At 50.1% G+C, this 15519-nt stretch overlaps 1 protein-coding gene across 1 annotated transcript; it reads right to left on the reverse strand.

The window, feature by feature from the left end:
• Positions 1 to 974: 974 nt before the first annotated feature.
• LOC114847341 (insulin-like growth factor-binding protein 5) lies at positions 975 to 11035 on the reverse strand. The gene is made up of 4 exons (XM_029136948.2): positions 10323 to 11035; positions 4003 to 4223; positions 3802 to 3921; positions 975 to 3693 (listed from the first exon to the last, which is right to left on the reverse strand). Exons 1-4 carry the CDS (start codon positions 10660 to 10662, stop codon positions 3559 to 3561), a joined length of 816 nt encoding a protein of 271 aa, XP_028992781.1. The 5' UTR covers positions 10663 to 11035; the 3' UTR covers positions 975 to 3558.
• Positions 11036 to 15519: the final 4484 nt, after the last annotated feature.

A 15519-nucleotide genomic window follows, 5' to 3' on the forward strand; every position in this document is an offset into this window, starting at 1 on the left:
TGGGGTGCATGAGTTGACGTTTGATGAAGCCATCCAACGTTGGTCTAATTATGTAATAAAAGTAGCATAAATGCTTTGAAGTCCTAAGTGCAGTTGTCAGAGTCTTTGAAGGCAGATAGTAATTGTCATGTTCACTGCCTCACAAATCAAATCTTCTACACATGTTTCCTTCTCCCCGAAGTCAGAGTCTGTGCCCTGTCTGCGCACACACACACACACACACACACACACACACACACACACACACACACACACACACACACACACTGAACCCAAGCACAACAGCCTTTACGGCAGCCTTGATCTGCTGGGCCCTCCACCCTTTCAAACCCTGGTTCAGTCACCCACATCTGGACTCGCTCAAAGCCCACAGGTCCCCAGGGAAACATTTTGGTGCCCCTCCACCCCCAGCCCTAAACATATGTGCACACACAAGGGGCCATTCTGCCACTTCCTGGACCTCGTGAGAGGACACAAATAAGGTGATGCCTGCACAGGTGTGTGGTTTTCTACCTTACCAGGTGTTCCCATTCTGTTTCCTAACACACTGCAGCATCAAACGTCCTGTGTGTGTCCTCGCCTCGCATCGCGTCTGGCAATAACTGCGTCTCAGGGGAGTCCATTCTGCCTTCAGGAGGTAATAACAGTGACTTTTCCACAACACGATGATGAGTCCTCTAGGCTACGACTCATTTGAATACGGGCCTGCTCCGCTGTGCGGCGTGACCCCCCTTGAAGTTCAAACTCATGTTAAATGACTTCCTGACTGCTGAGAGCCAGGTGACTTGGCCCCGGGCGAGCTTCATAAAGTCACATCCTGCACAAGAGCCTGGCCCTGCCCTTCGGTGTGTCGGGCTTAGGTCTAAGAGGTTTATCAGCTCGTGTCTCAGAGATTAGTCAGTGTTTACTATCAGGACGATTCTGCTCACGACTCACACTTCTCAAACACTAGAAATGAAAACTGCACTCAGATGCTCAAATGAATACATAACTTTATTTAAATAAATGCTTTGTCATAACAAAAAAGACAAAGGTTAAAAGAGTACATAAATTACAAGTTGAATAAATATTACACAGTGATATTCACTTTAATAATTTGAATTTTTTGTTTTTTTTTTCTTATTTGTCTTTATGCAGTTCCAAATACTGACCATTTTATTTCCCACTATCCTCCTGCCACCGATGGGTCCGTTTCACCAAATTATGAAAACCAATTGTGTAGTTCCATTACATCCGAAACGTGTTATGTATTCAGAAAACGCTGTAATTACTGTACTACTAGAGTATGAAAAGTGAAAATGAGTTTAACCAAGTGCGAGACGAGAGACCCGAGGAAGCTGCTGCTCACACACCGCCGCCTCCACCGACAGCACTAACTTCCCCCGGCCTGCTGGTCCCTGATGACGGCGTCGCTAAGTGTATCTAGTGTCATGCAGTTGGTGACCCCCGTGCTGGGGAAGTGGCTAGGCCCTGGTTACGTCTCCCTCGACCCCCCCCCACAACTTCTCTGTCCACTCTCACCTCTGTGCAATAGGCCATGGGAATCTCTAGCTGTGTTACGTTTAGTCTAGTTTTCCCCTAAGAGATGTTGCTGTGTTTGAGGCCCAGACGCCCCCACCTTTACAAGGTAAGCACACATAACACAATATTTAGCTTGGTGTCTGCTTTTTTTTTTTTTATGTGTATTTTTTTATTCCATTAACTTCATGATATCACATCTTAGGATGTTGTGTGTCAATATCAATAGTGAGTAACTGAAATAAGTGCAAGCGGCTTTTTTGATATTGGAAGAGGGGCAAGGATCGTATGTGCACAACAGTTTCTGATTCTCCCCACACGTCCTGCGGCGTCCCCTCCCTGTCAGACATATACAATGGCATTCACATGAAAAGCAAGAATCTTAGCTTATTGATTGTCGTAGAATGAGAAGAGGAAGGTGGAGCTGACTGTGGCTACGCAGCAGCTCCACACACATCACTGACCCCCAAGGTACAGGAGCTTCCAACATCCACCATGTTCATGGTTCTTCTAATCAGAAGTTCACCCCTAGACCTCTATCATGATCTCAAGTATCAGCCCCAGCAAACGGAGGGTTGTCTGAAAATTAAGTGGCCCCGTACGACATCCATATCCCCTTCACGTCTCAGTTGCATGTAGGAAGGCACTGTCACTGTCACACACAGAACAACTATGTAAATGTCTCGTTTCTCACCACGCTTCCTTTAGGTGTCTGTAGGTAAGGTTTGAACAGGAAGGTTCCAGAGGTTAGCTTCTTCCACTGCCCTGTCGTCGTATCATCTAAGAGAGTTTACAGGCTAATTTTTCAAAACACAATTACATTGTTGTCATACTTTGCTTCTAGAGGAAAAAACAACATTCAATAACTATATTTAAATGTAATTCAATACACCACGGTTACACTGTGTAGCAGTACTGAGGGGAAACCACTCGATAAAGGAAAATGGCTCAAATGTGGGCAGTCGTTACTTCACTGAAGGCAAGAAGAACAGCACAAACAAAACCATGCAAAGCTACACTTCACACAGCTGAGCGGGAGCCGGAGCGGCTCCGCATCGCATCGCACACTATGTCACCAGCGGGAGGCGGCGCCCCCTGCAGGTCCGTGTCGCCCTGCATGGCAGTGTCTGTGCAGTGAGGCACAGTTGGCTTGTCGGGCTAGCTACGCTGTGGAAGAGCCGCGTACTCGCTTGGTCTGCCGCCATCCGCCCACTCTTTGTTTGTTTTGTTTGTTACGTTGAAGAGAAGTCCAGAGTCAAACAAAAGAGAAAGAACGAAGCAGGGCGGGCTCCACTCCATCATAACCCAACACAGGTTGATATGGTCCATACACACACACACACACACACACACACACACACACACACACACACACACACACACACACACACACACACATTGCGTTGTGAAGTTACATATATCTAAGCACGTTCCCCTCGTCATAAGTGCTTTGACAGAACTACAAACCCAGATAGAGTCAACTTTTACAGCATTTCTCCACCAATTGTTTCTTTTTTCTTCTTTTGGAAAACAGACAAAAAACCAAATTACTCAACAGCCAATGGTCAGTTCCAGAGTGGCGTCGTGTCCCACAGCCTACAACTGATCGTGTTCAATGTGCCTAATGATTTTTTTTTTTACTTCCAATAAATTTCAAATCATACAAATTGTAGTGAAGCCCCACATATAAAAATATATCCATTATGTGCATATATTTTCATGAAAGTGCAGCCACAGGACCACGGAGGTCCGCGAGCAACAGTCAGGGGTGGAGTGAATCTTCTGGGACGTCTCCCCTCATTCGGAGATGAGTGCTTGGTAAACAACAGACAGGAAAAGGAAAAAATGCAGGTGTCCGTTCTCAGCCCGTTCGATCAATTTGATTTTTCCTCCTATTTTTTCAATAAAAAAAAACAAAACAAAACATTGAATTCTTGAGGTGAACAGAGGGCGAATTTAGAGAGGAGCGAGAGCCCTGGGCCGTACGATGGCTAGGGTGGTGGTGGTGGTGGGGGGGCCCTCTGGAGGACGGCCTCCCCGTCACTCGTTGTTGTTGCTACTCTCCAGGTCCTTGCACTGGATGTCTCCTCCGCTGTAGTCCGTGCCGGGCAGCTGGACGCCATACTTGTCCACACACCAGCAGATGCCCCGCTTGCGGCCGCGAGATGGTTTACACTGTGGGCGGAGCATCGGAGAGAGAGAGAGGGGCAGTCACAACGAGCCTGCACTGAAACGGGGCTCTACCCCATGAAGCATTCAGTACTGGGCTGATTCCAAACTCACCTGTTTGCGCTTGAAGAATCCTTTTCTGTCACAGTTGGGAATGTACAGAGACAGAGCCAACACGCGAGAGTTGTTCTTCATCCCCTGAATGATGCCGTCCAGTTTTCTCCTGCATGGACCCTTTGAAGAACAGCAACATGGCTCAAATCTACGTGGAAAGTGCTGAAGCAGCCACAGCAGCTAACTGACGTCTATACTTACAAATTCAGGCTCATGCTTGTCGATGGACAGAGGAGAGTAGTCCGTGGTGGAGCCGAAGTTGCGCTGCTTGCCCTGCTTCCTCTTCTGCTCCTTGAGCAAGGCCTGGGCCTTTTTACTGTTCACAATGTCTTTATGGAGGAGGGGCACTTTCGCCGGCTGCAGCTCTGTAATCTCTGTGGTCATGGCGTCCTCGTGTTCCCGAGACTCACGATCTGCAGCAGCTACAAATACAAGGCGATAGATTCGTGTTTAGCCAATGACAAAGCAGCACAGTCATGAAGACACTGGCGCACATCAACGTGAACCAACAGCAATATCTGTTTCTAGGGAGGTTGAACTGCAGCACTGTTATCTGTTACTGTCACCTGCGTGTAGTGTTAGCTTAGGTCTGAGGTCATTCCCACAGAAGCGGGTGCTTTTCCCAGGCTTGGTCACATGTTGCTTAACCTTTGTTTACAAAGGACTGAACCCAGCACTCAAGAAAAAACAGCTGATGAACTGCTACCGCTGAGACCCGTCCACAGACACCTCCTGCTGAGTCTGCTTGGCCTTAAAGTTGCATGGAATCACCCACAGGGCAGTGAAACATGTCTGCCTGTGCCTGGACAATCAGCTAATACGTTATCTGCAGGTCTGTGAGCAGAGTCGCTGCACAGTGACGTGTCCCACGTTAAACAGATTCAAGTGTCGAACTCAGGAAAGTCCAGTGGACTCGTGCGTTTCAGTTTTAGGATGACATCAGCCCCCAGGGGGCGCTGTAGCCCCAGGCATCTGGAGGTCCCTCTTCATGAGGTATTCACAGGTTGAGGGCTCTTTATCCGTAACTGTCCACCCCCTCTCCTATCTTTGGGGCTCAGCCTCTTAAGCCTGGACCCCCAGCCAGAGGTTCTTTGAGGCCACAGAAAAAAGCCCTCTGCTGTCCTCAGATCATAAGTACAGGGTTATTGCGGGGACCGTGTAAGGCCCCAGCCGGCTGAGGCCACGATGCCAGTGGATGACCCTGGTTATATTTATCTGACAAGGAAACCCGCCGTGGTGCACAGGGCCAGACGCGCTGAACCAGAGAGGAATGTTGGCTGCGGACGACGGGCCAACTGCTGCTGAAAGACAAAACAACTTCCACACTTGTTTGGGGGCATGAGAGAAAAGCTGCCTGCTAGCACACAGCCGCCGCGGTGAAGAAAGGCAGCGAGACGTAACAAGGACACAAGCTCAGAGAAACCAGGGTTCAAAGAGCCTGACACAGCATGAGCGTCTGGAGTCTGGGAGGGGAGGGAGCTGGAGGCAGGGTGATTACCAGAATTGGGTCTTTGGCTTGTGCACCGCACTGCCGTCGCTTTGAAATTAATCTCACAACTCATGACTTGGCAGGCCTGGGTTTGTGTTTAGATATGTCCTTGTGTCTCCCCACTCAGACTACGAGGCTATTGCTCGCTATAAATAAATACGTCAAACAAGCATTCCTGTGTACACCAAGCATGTGACCACTGTGGAAAAACGCCTTATTTCTGCCGTATGGCGCAATCATTTCTCAGGGCTCTTGATTAAAATGCCACATATTTGGCCAAACGCTGCTGTTGAAAGGCAGACTCTGTTTTTCATTCCTCATTCATGTGTAATCTCCCTTAAGCGCAGAAGTGGCCACATCAGTGACACTCACCTACAGCGGACGACTCTGGGAAAAGGTCTGCGTGTAGTGAACAATGTTAGCGGGGCAGAGGAGAAAACGCTGGCCTTTCCTGTTCCTCTGAAGTGGGCTCTGCAGCGCTCACTTTTTCCATGTCAGGGTACCCGGCTTGTAACGCGGGCTTAGATGGGCTGTGTTTAACTCCTGAAACTCGGCCAAGACGCTGGACGGGGGCCAACGGAGCCGAGTCATGTGCAGCTCTTCCATTCAACTGAGCCCAAAGCTGTGCTGCTATCTCACCCCCCCCCCCCCCCCTCCTCCTCCTCCAGCTAAAGATTTCATTAACGAGAGGAGCGGAGTAGCCAAAGGAGGTGCACCTGATACTTCACTGTTTAAAAATTAACATCTGCACACAATTATGCTTCATGAATAGCCCAAGATTCTTCTGAGCAGCAGTCCAGGCATGAAAGATAAGCTACCACTTCTTTGGGTTTTTTCTACATTAATGCTGATAAATAAAAAGGCCTGGACAATAGATTGTCCCACCTTTCATTGGATTTCCCAGCATGACACCACGTTTGTTTCATCCCGCCTTTGATTAAGTCGGTCTCTGTGCAGCATCTGAAATTACATCTTTACAAGATGTAAGAGAGCAATGAATAGAGGTGCTGTTTAATCTCAACAGGGGGTAGGACAAGATAATTGTGGGGCTAAATGAGCCCGAGGGCCTGTGACGTATAAAGCCCGACATCGGTTCTGTAAGCCATCCTCCAGCCTCAGACGGTTTCGGCTACTTAATATTTGAAGCAGGGCCACGGCCTGATAACCCTGCAGTTTCTGGAGCAGAAAGGCAGGTGTGAACGGCCCAGAGGAGACGTGTGTGCAATGAGTAAAGTGGAGACGTGCCCGTGGTTTGACCCAGAAAGATGATGAGTTACACAAAGAGCAAAGAGGCTGATGGGAAAGAATCCAAAGCTTCCCGACACGGAGCTCAGGTGATCTGGGCCCGGTCTGATTCGACCGTGTCAGAGAAGCGTTGATGTTCTGACGCCTGTTGTCCTCCTCCGGTTGTTGGGGCCTGCGCAGGAAACCACTCTTCCCATGGTATTGTGCACACAGATTATGTTCGTTGCAATCAAAAAGTTTCCTGCTTTTCTCAATGCATGGTATAAATAGCAACAAGAACAATTCAAGGATTATAAATCACAAAACACGACTTATGAGAGCATGCAAAGTCTTTCCAGGGAGGAAATGCTCCTATAGGTAAGCAAACACTGGCCTGTTTACAGCCTGTGCCGCGCAAAGAAAGTCCGTCCGTGTTGTGAGTCCGTTATCAAAGTCAGGCGCGCGGCTGCTCGGCTGCACATTCCTAATTTTGGTCTGAGGTCTCGTCCCACATCTGACTTTTGGTTTTCGACAAACCACGCGGACGAACGCAACCTCCTCTGGCTCACCATCGCCACAACACAGTCACTGGGTGTGACGGCGTTTGAAGGCAGCGTTTCGGCGAGAGCCGTCCCGCGCAAACAGCATGAAAGGCAAGATGGCGGCGGCCACGCTCGCCGCATTTGTGTGGGGTTTACAGACTGCGGCGCGACGCGTAGTTTTCATGCTTCTAAATGATTAAGACAAAGAATTACCAGCAGCACCTCAGTAATTATGAAGGATTTAGAAGGAAGCAGAGAAGAGGAGCTCAGCGGAGCGCGGAACAGCAGACGCTTCGCCCGTCTCACTTTCGGTGCGACGTCGTTTCAGAGAAGTCACAGGAGCCTTTTGTGTTTCTACGGCTCCCGAAACTTTAGAGGGCTGCTTCTCGTCCCGTTGTGGCCGGAGCTGTCAGAAACTCTGCTCGCAGTTTGGGGCTGACGCATTCCTCACAGCTTCCCTGACTTTTTCTTTCATTTCTGTCCCTGTTGATCCCTTTCACAGCTGTCGCAGACTAGGTGTCAGCCACCAATACACTGTACAGATACCACTGTAAAGCTCAACAGGGACGAACCAAGTGTTGGAACGGACCCATACGATGGTGCTGAAGGTCCTCCAAGTAAGAAAGGCAGCGTTTGCTTTACTTTCCCGATGTTTCCCGGAGCTCTGGCGTGACAGCTTGACCTTTGGAATAATTCTCCGTGACACCGGCAGCACATCAGCTGCAGCATGCTAAGCTTTCACTGGGCTGTCTCAGATGTTCAAGGTGAGACGGATGGAAAGCCTCATACAGTTTTTCCTTTCACATGATCCCTTCGTGAAGCCGTCAGGCAGCTGGCGCCAACACACGATCGCGGCTATAGCATGCCTACGGCCGGCACGCGACGGAGGCGGCGTGTCCTCAGCTACGGAGCGTACGGACAATCATGCTGCATCACAGCCTGGGGAGCTGTGATGAAACGTGGCGTTATGGAGCAAACACCAGGCCTTGGTTCTACTAGCGATGTGAAAAAACAAAGACAAATATTCAGTCACTTGTTGACAGAATACCAACATCTGGCACAAAAAGGAAAAAGCTTCAGCCTTGTCGGTGAAGGCACTGCGGTTCCGGACTATGTTATAAGGGGCACAGCTTCATTTCTGGCCACGTGTGAGTGGAGCCACTCCTTAATCATCTTTTGTTTCTTGGCAAAGAGCAATCTGTGAAAACATAAGGCCCTTTCAGAAGCTGGGAGGACGAGAGGCCTGCTGCCATATCTGTCAAATCTGTTGGCAAGCTTCTGGAGGTATAATTCACTCCCAGGGAGACGACAGAACCCCGCAAGTTCCCTCGGAGCACATACCACCTCCGATGACTTCACTCCACACACACACAGTGTGCGCAGTGTGTGAGAGTGTGATCGGCTCAGCGGACGTGAACCTACAAACAGCCCAAGCGATGGCCACGCTTCTTTGCGCTGGGGCAAAGGAAAGATTCCTCTGTCATTGTTTGGCCTCGCTAGTCAATATTTAGCAAGCCGTGGAGCTCACGGCCTCCGGGCTGCGGCGGATACTCGAGCTCCTCCTCCCTGTGTTTGCCTTGCTCAGCTGGTGCGGCTCAGACAGCTGCAACCCCACACCGCAGGAAACCAGAAGCTCCCCAGTTTACCATCCAAGATGCTCGACGGAGGAAGGAGACCGGCCGGGAGGCATTCTGCTGATTCACCGCGGTGCCACGGAGACTCCGTGCCGTAAATGCGCGGCCGCGGGCGGCAGGAGATGCTCCGATTACCTCCGCGGGCCGGTAAAGGAGCCAGGAGTGTGAGAGCGAGGCAGACCTGCCCGAGGTGTCATCACTCACAAAGACACGGCCCTGCCCCACAGCAGAGCAGGCGGGCACAGCAGTCAGAGCAAAGCCTCCCATTGTCTGGATTAGTGATCAGTGCCTAGCAAAACAAAGAGTTAGTCAAACACAGGCCTCAGCTCATAGTCAGCATTAGGAGGAGAGGTGAGGACTGCTTACTGGGTGCAAATAGCTTAATGGCTCTGTCAACAGTCAAAATGAGCCCAGTGGTGGCTCATTTTATAGAGCGAGGCCCGAAGCCAAAACCTTCGTGGTTACCACCTAATAATCTAGTTGCTGACAAGCTGCTAAAAACCTGAGTGACAGCGAGGCTCTGCGCTTCACGGGAAGCGTCTGAAAGGGTGGAGGATTCCGGTGCTCCCGCTCCTCGTTCTGTCTCTTCCTCCGCTCCTCTCTCACGCATACAGATTTAGTGGTAATCCGACTCTAAACGCCTCCCTAGGGGGAGCCTGAAAACCTAAATCTATCCCAATTCTGCTTTAACGGGACCCAGCCTCATTAGCGGCGCATTAGTCTCCAACGTGCAGCGCGCTTCTGCGCTTCTCCCGCAGTTCCGTGCGCATTTCACAGACACCTGCTAAAGTGCTCCACACTGGAGGTGACTTTCAGCAGCATTAGCGCCACTTTAACATTTCTGCCATAAACAGTCTCCGCTCGTGCTCTGTCGCCCGTTTAGATCAGGTTTATGCCGCGCCGAGATCAGGGATGAGGGACGCGCAGCAGAAGCGCCTTTAATGCTTGGCGTCGCCCACATGAGTCGATCTGTGAAGCGGATCCTCCTCGGTCGCTGTGGGGATCGCGCCGTACCGCGGTTTGACAGCCGCCGCGCCGCGGTACGCGCTCCACTCAGCCCGGCGCTGGCTGCGCCATGTGCGCTCACCGCAGCGCAGCTTCGGCTCGCCCGCAGCGGCTCGCGCCGGCACCGGGCGCGCAGCAACTGGGTTTCGTTATTACGCGGCGATACGTGCAGCCAAACAACAGGACAGGGACGTCGCAGCTATAGATGCTGAGCCCACAGCCCCCGGGGCGCATTTACTGCAGCCTGCACGCGCGTTAGAGCGCCGAGGAGGGAACAATAAGCTCCTGCTGCCGGTGGATAAAAGTTAATCAGATGGCACCTCAAACCATCTGTCAATCAAACGGCTTCTCATCCTACACAGCAACGGAAAGAGGACACTGTAGCCCGTGTGATTCCGAAGTGAAGTGAAGGCACGAAATCTGTGTCCCCTGTATCCTTTATTTCAAGCCGCACGGTGAAGGATACTGACACTGGATACGGTGCTAGACATCAGTAGCCCCGAGGAGCTCAGTGGTGCGCGCAGGGCACCACGCACTCCGCTCCGCAACCAGGAGACGGGACCGTGCGTCCTGCTCTCGCAGCGCTCCCCGCCGTGCATTCACTCAGCCAGCCAGTGTGCGTCTTACCTACGGGCGCGTGAGCCGGCTTGTATCCTTTCTCGTTGGTGCACACTCCTCTGCCGTGAAGAAGGGCGTGCAGGGGCTTCTCCTCCCCGCTCCTCGGCAGGCAGCGGAGGCCCTGGGTGCAGGTCCCGGTGTAAACGCCGCACGCCTGCCCCTCGGACAGGGCGCACGTTAAGCAGCAGCCGCAGCCCGGCTCCTTGACGAGCTGGCAGCCGACGGGGACCGGAGGGCACATGGACAGCGCCTTCTGGTCACAAGGCTCGCACGGCACGTATGAGCCCAAGCCCAAGCACCCGGACAGACCCAAGATAAATGTCACCAGGAGGCAAAGACTCAGAATCATCGTTGTGTTCTCTCTTCAGCTACAGCATAAAGCTCAAATGCGAAGAGGAGGGGAGAAAAGGAGACTGCTCGAATGAACACAATGACTCAGTCAGATAATCCGATTTTTTAAAGCTAAAGCCAAGAGTCTTTATCCAGGAGTGTTGCTATCTATGAAGCAAAAACATGAATTACGGGCTTTGCGCCGTGCAAAAAGAAATCAATTTAAAAACGCGCGTTGCTTCTCCGGAGCCACTGTCCTCTGCAGGAGCAACGCAACTGTGCACAAAACGGCTGCTCTTCCCTCGTTAGTTTGGACGCCAGGACTTTCTCCAGCAGAAGTTCCCTCAGCAGACTGATCAACTTGAGAGCTGCCTTGCCTTTTTAAAAACAGCCGAGCCCAAACCCCTGACTATGAATACACAGCAGGGAAGGGAGGCGCACTTGTTCCACGACTCGGCACGCAGCCAAACTTTTTTCAGCAACAGGAGGATCGCTCTTTCACCCTGAAGGCTGAACTGATGCCGAGGTGCCAAGAAGCAACAGCCGACCGCAACGCTACCCTCAGCAACACAATTCGACAGAGTGCGGCGTACAAAAAAAGACGCTGGATGCGCATTTTGCAGATTCGTACGTTTCTCCAGACACGCACGCGCTCGCATTCAGCAACAGGCTCCCTCCAATAAGTCAACGAGGAGAATTTTGTATAGAAAATCCCCCTGGAAACCCAGATTAAGATTTTAGCACTTAATTCGAGAGAATAACTAATGATCACAGTTTCCCACATTGACAGTTTACTGGATTTCCGCACGTAACAGAAGAGCCAAATGCAGATTCTTGGATTGGAGAACAAGACTAAAGCTGTTATTCGAAGCTTAAGGAAAAAATATTTTCTTACTTCTTGCGTGGCCAATAAAAATAAATCATCGGTACCCCCCCTCTGGACTGCCTCATTGTCAGGAGGTGGAAAAGTAGGACGGAGCTGTGCTGGTTTGTATTCATGGTCTGAACAGAGGGAAAAAGGTTTGTCACCGGGAAGATCACACACTCTGAGCTCGTGCTCGTAGGTTCATTCGTGCCGCAGGATTTTCAGTGAATGTCCAGCTTTCCGTGCAACATGGGAGAGCTGCTCAGGTCCACAATTCACCTTTAAAGCCTGCACCTGTTGCCACAAAAGAAAGCATCAACGCCTTGATGTTGCTGTCATACCCACTACACACACACACACACACACATACAGGCCGTGAGAGAGGGAGGGAGGGTGGAATCATTTGGCAGCTTGGCACTATTATTTTATAGGCTGATTGCTTCAGCTTCTTCTTGCACCACACAGCTAAATCCTCCTGTGCTGTTCCTTTCGTATCTCCCAGCTGTTTGGAAGGTGAAGCGTCAGGAAGCTGCATCGTATCTAGGAGTCCTTCCTTTGCTTCATAACCGACCACAATAGTTTCCTGAAAGTGACGATCACTGGATCAAATTCCTGAAATTGCACCTTAAGGCTCTACAGACAAGGGATCGCTCACGTAAATGCAGTTGTTGGCCACTAGAAGGCGCTGTTAGCAACGACTCGCAGCAGAGCTGTTCACCCGCATGTTGTCTGTACTGTTTGTGCATTAGTGAAACAGCACCTCACCGATGACACCTCAGAGAAAACAGCAGCGTGACGGAGCAGCATCACATACTTATCAACTCTCTGTTGGAAGATTAAAGCAGAGCTACTGAAATATTTAAACTATGGCAACAAAGATGTTCCCCAGTGGGCAATTACATAATGAAATCAAAATCACAGGCATGTAGGATTTTTTTTGGAATAGATGTGAAAATGCCATTTATTTCCCCCATAACACAAGTTTGGCCCGTTTTTGGTTCCATGATTAGTGACAGCGTGGTTTACAGCGGATGCTGAAGGCTTCCATAACCACTGCTCATTTCTCCAAACTGTGTTTTCTTCCTCCTCTCGTTTTGCTCACATGACTCCATCTCCCCTCTTTTGCATTGAACTGTAAACACCGGGAGCAGAATGGAATTAAGGTCTGGTTTGTCAGGGACAGACAATAAAAAAAAATAAATATAAGAGTGGAGGGGTCACACATTATTGAGTAAACTTCCATGGTTACACTGGAGGTAAAGTCCTGAGCAGAGGACTGTGGTGAGGCAGCGCTCCTTCCAAAACCAACAGGAGCAGCAGAAGCCTGCAGGAATAAACGAAGTGATAATGAACGGGATTAAACGCTGGAGCATTGTGGATTAATGATGCGTCCCACCAATTTCAGATGGGCGTGATCTGATAAATGAAGAGACTCATTACAAGCAGAGCATGCTCCACTGGAGCAAGAGAATGAGCCATGTTATCATCACTGAAGGTGAAGACGGTTCTCACTTTTCCATGGAAAATCCAGGGCCCTAAACATCTGTACATCAGTTCTCTGCCATTCCTTTCTATTCTGGTGTCTGAGTGAACAATGACAGGCCTGTTTGCTGGGACAGTGAAACACTTCTTACCAGGAGGCTCATAAGCTGCCACTGATACTGTATGTCCCAGACTGCACCCTCAGTAACTGTACACACCCGAGCTACACATGGCCACAAACCTAGAGCTGATTGGAGCCGGTCACTTTGTCACAGTAAGAGTAAAGTAAAAGCCACATCAGTTCTTTGAGCTTCCTTGCTTGCTTTGATTCCATCTGCACAGACAGACATCACCCTTCCTTATAATCACTCTTTTTAATCATTTGGGAGCAGGAGGAATATTTCTCCATTCCTGCTGGATGGTCACTCAGAGACGTGGCCTCGCCCTAACGTTTATTGACTTACTGGGAAAAGGACGTTGCCTTGATGGTGTCGCTCTCTAGAACCCCATCCCATAGTGTCGCTGGTCTCTACACTTCTGCACCAGCACTTGTCTGGTGGTGTTTTCCATGCGTCCAACAGATTGGACCTGATGCAGCAGAGCTGCTTAGGTCACTCCTCATCATCACCCGTTACTAATGAATGTGATCATGTCATGACCCCTGCGCTGGCTCTTCACTGGCTGCTGGCTCATCGGCCTCATCACCTTACCGTCTTTGCAGACGTGGACTTTGACGGACGCCTACTCTTGTTAGTCCTGTGTTGCTCAACCTGTAAGACGTGCATAGGTACCTGTCGTTCGTCAGCCATGTTCGCCTCATATGCCCTAGCTCACTGTTTCATGTCTAGCCATGTTGTTCATGTTAGCCACGCGTTGCTCTGCATATAAGACGTACATTGGCACCTCTCGCTAGTTCTGTTCAGACACGTTTGTTTGCTCATGCTAAACTTTCCTCATGTCTAGCCGTACTCCTTTTTGTTCATGTCTAGCCTGCTTTAGCTCCTTGCTCATGTTTAGCCAGGCTCTAGTTCACTGTTTCATGCGTAGCTACTGTATGCTTTAGCTCATTGTTTCATCTGTAGCCATGCTTTTTGTTTCATGCCTAGCTCCGTACAGTATGTGTAGTCATGCCGTAGTTCATGCTAAGCCTAGCTTATGCTATGCTTTGCCTTGCTAATGACTTCCCTAGCCTTATGACCTGCCATTTTGTATGGCGGGTCGTAATGGATTGTACATGTACTCCTGAGCAGTGTTTCAGTCCGTTGTCCTGTGACATGAGCGGTGGGTTTGGCAGTAGGTGCACTGATGTGACACTAGCCTTGCATCCACAGCATGGTGACCTTTCACCTCTGGCTGGATAGTTCCTCTCTGCATGCCTCATCCAGCACACTCAACTGTGCTTCGCTCTTTGCTTTTCTCCAGTGCTTTAGAAGTGTGTGATGTACAACGTATGCATGCTTCACTTCTTGTTTGTGAATGTAGTAAATGATGGGGTAATGTGTTTTTTGTCCTTGCATTCCCCATGAATGGAAAATAACTGACGCCAGCCAGAGAATGCAGCTCGTCATGTTACATATAAACTGGAGCAGCGGGAGATACACAACCACTCTTGGACACACAAACGGCCCATTTCCAAGCACACACAGAAAGGTGTCTGGGCGTAGATCTGCTGAGAGCGGACGGCACGGCTCCAGGAACCTGCATCGTGTCACTGGAACCAAGGAACAGAACTTAAAGACGGTGGAGCCAGTAGCATCTATAAAAGTGAGAAGGCTGTGATGATGTGAGTGCAAGCATAATGGTGATGATGGAATGTAAAACGGAACCAAAGGCAGAAGGAGGTTTGACCAACACACAGCAGAACAAGGGCAGCTGTGAAACAGTGAAGCTTTGTGCTGCTACCAAACCTAGAATTACTGTACATCAACTCCTCACTGCAGGAATATGGTCAGAATTTAATGAACCATATGGAATATCAGAGAAAAACATTAGCTATTGACAGCTCCAACAGAAAAGGTTTGAACTCCACATGATCAGTAGGAATCCCATTTCCGAGGACTGAAGGAGGCCGTGGTTTCATCTGCAGCGTGAGCATTGGCTCACTCGTTTCTAAAAGTCTTTACAAATGCGGTTTCTTTTCTGAAACAGATCATTTGGAAGCCTTTTAATCCAGCAAACACTGGGACGTGTTCACCTCACTGCTGTTGGGCTGCGTCTCACGATAGTTGACAGTGTTGCTATAGCGGCATTGTCAACAGCCCGGCGAGCGTGGCGGCGGTGAGCGGCCTGCGGGTTTCCATTAGCGCTGAATGGCCACGATGTGACCAGAGAAGACCTGCATGATGGGGTAACACGAGACGGCGCGAAGGCTGCGATGGAAACTCTGCACATGGAGATAAGCCGCCTGCAAAGTGCATGTTTTCAGTCTATTAATGTACGGTTGGCCTCCAGCGATTCCAAACAAAGCCCATGTGAACACGTGCTGCAGCTGAGCGCCGCCTCTGCCGTGGGGTCTGGGCCCAACGTGGC

The sequence above is a fragment of the Betta splendens genome, chromosome 21, assembly GCF_900634795.4.
Source record: "Betta splendens chromosome 21, fBetSpl5.4, whole genome shotgun sequence".
Lineage (NCBI taxonomy): Eukaryota > Metazoa > Chordata > Actinopteri > Anabantiformes > Osphronemidae > Betta > Betta splendens.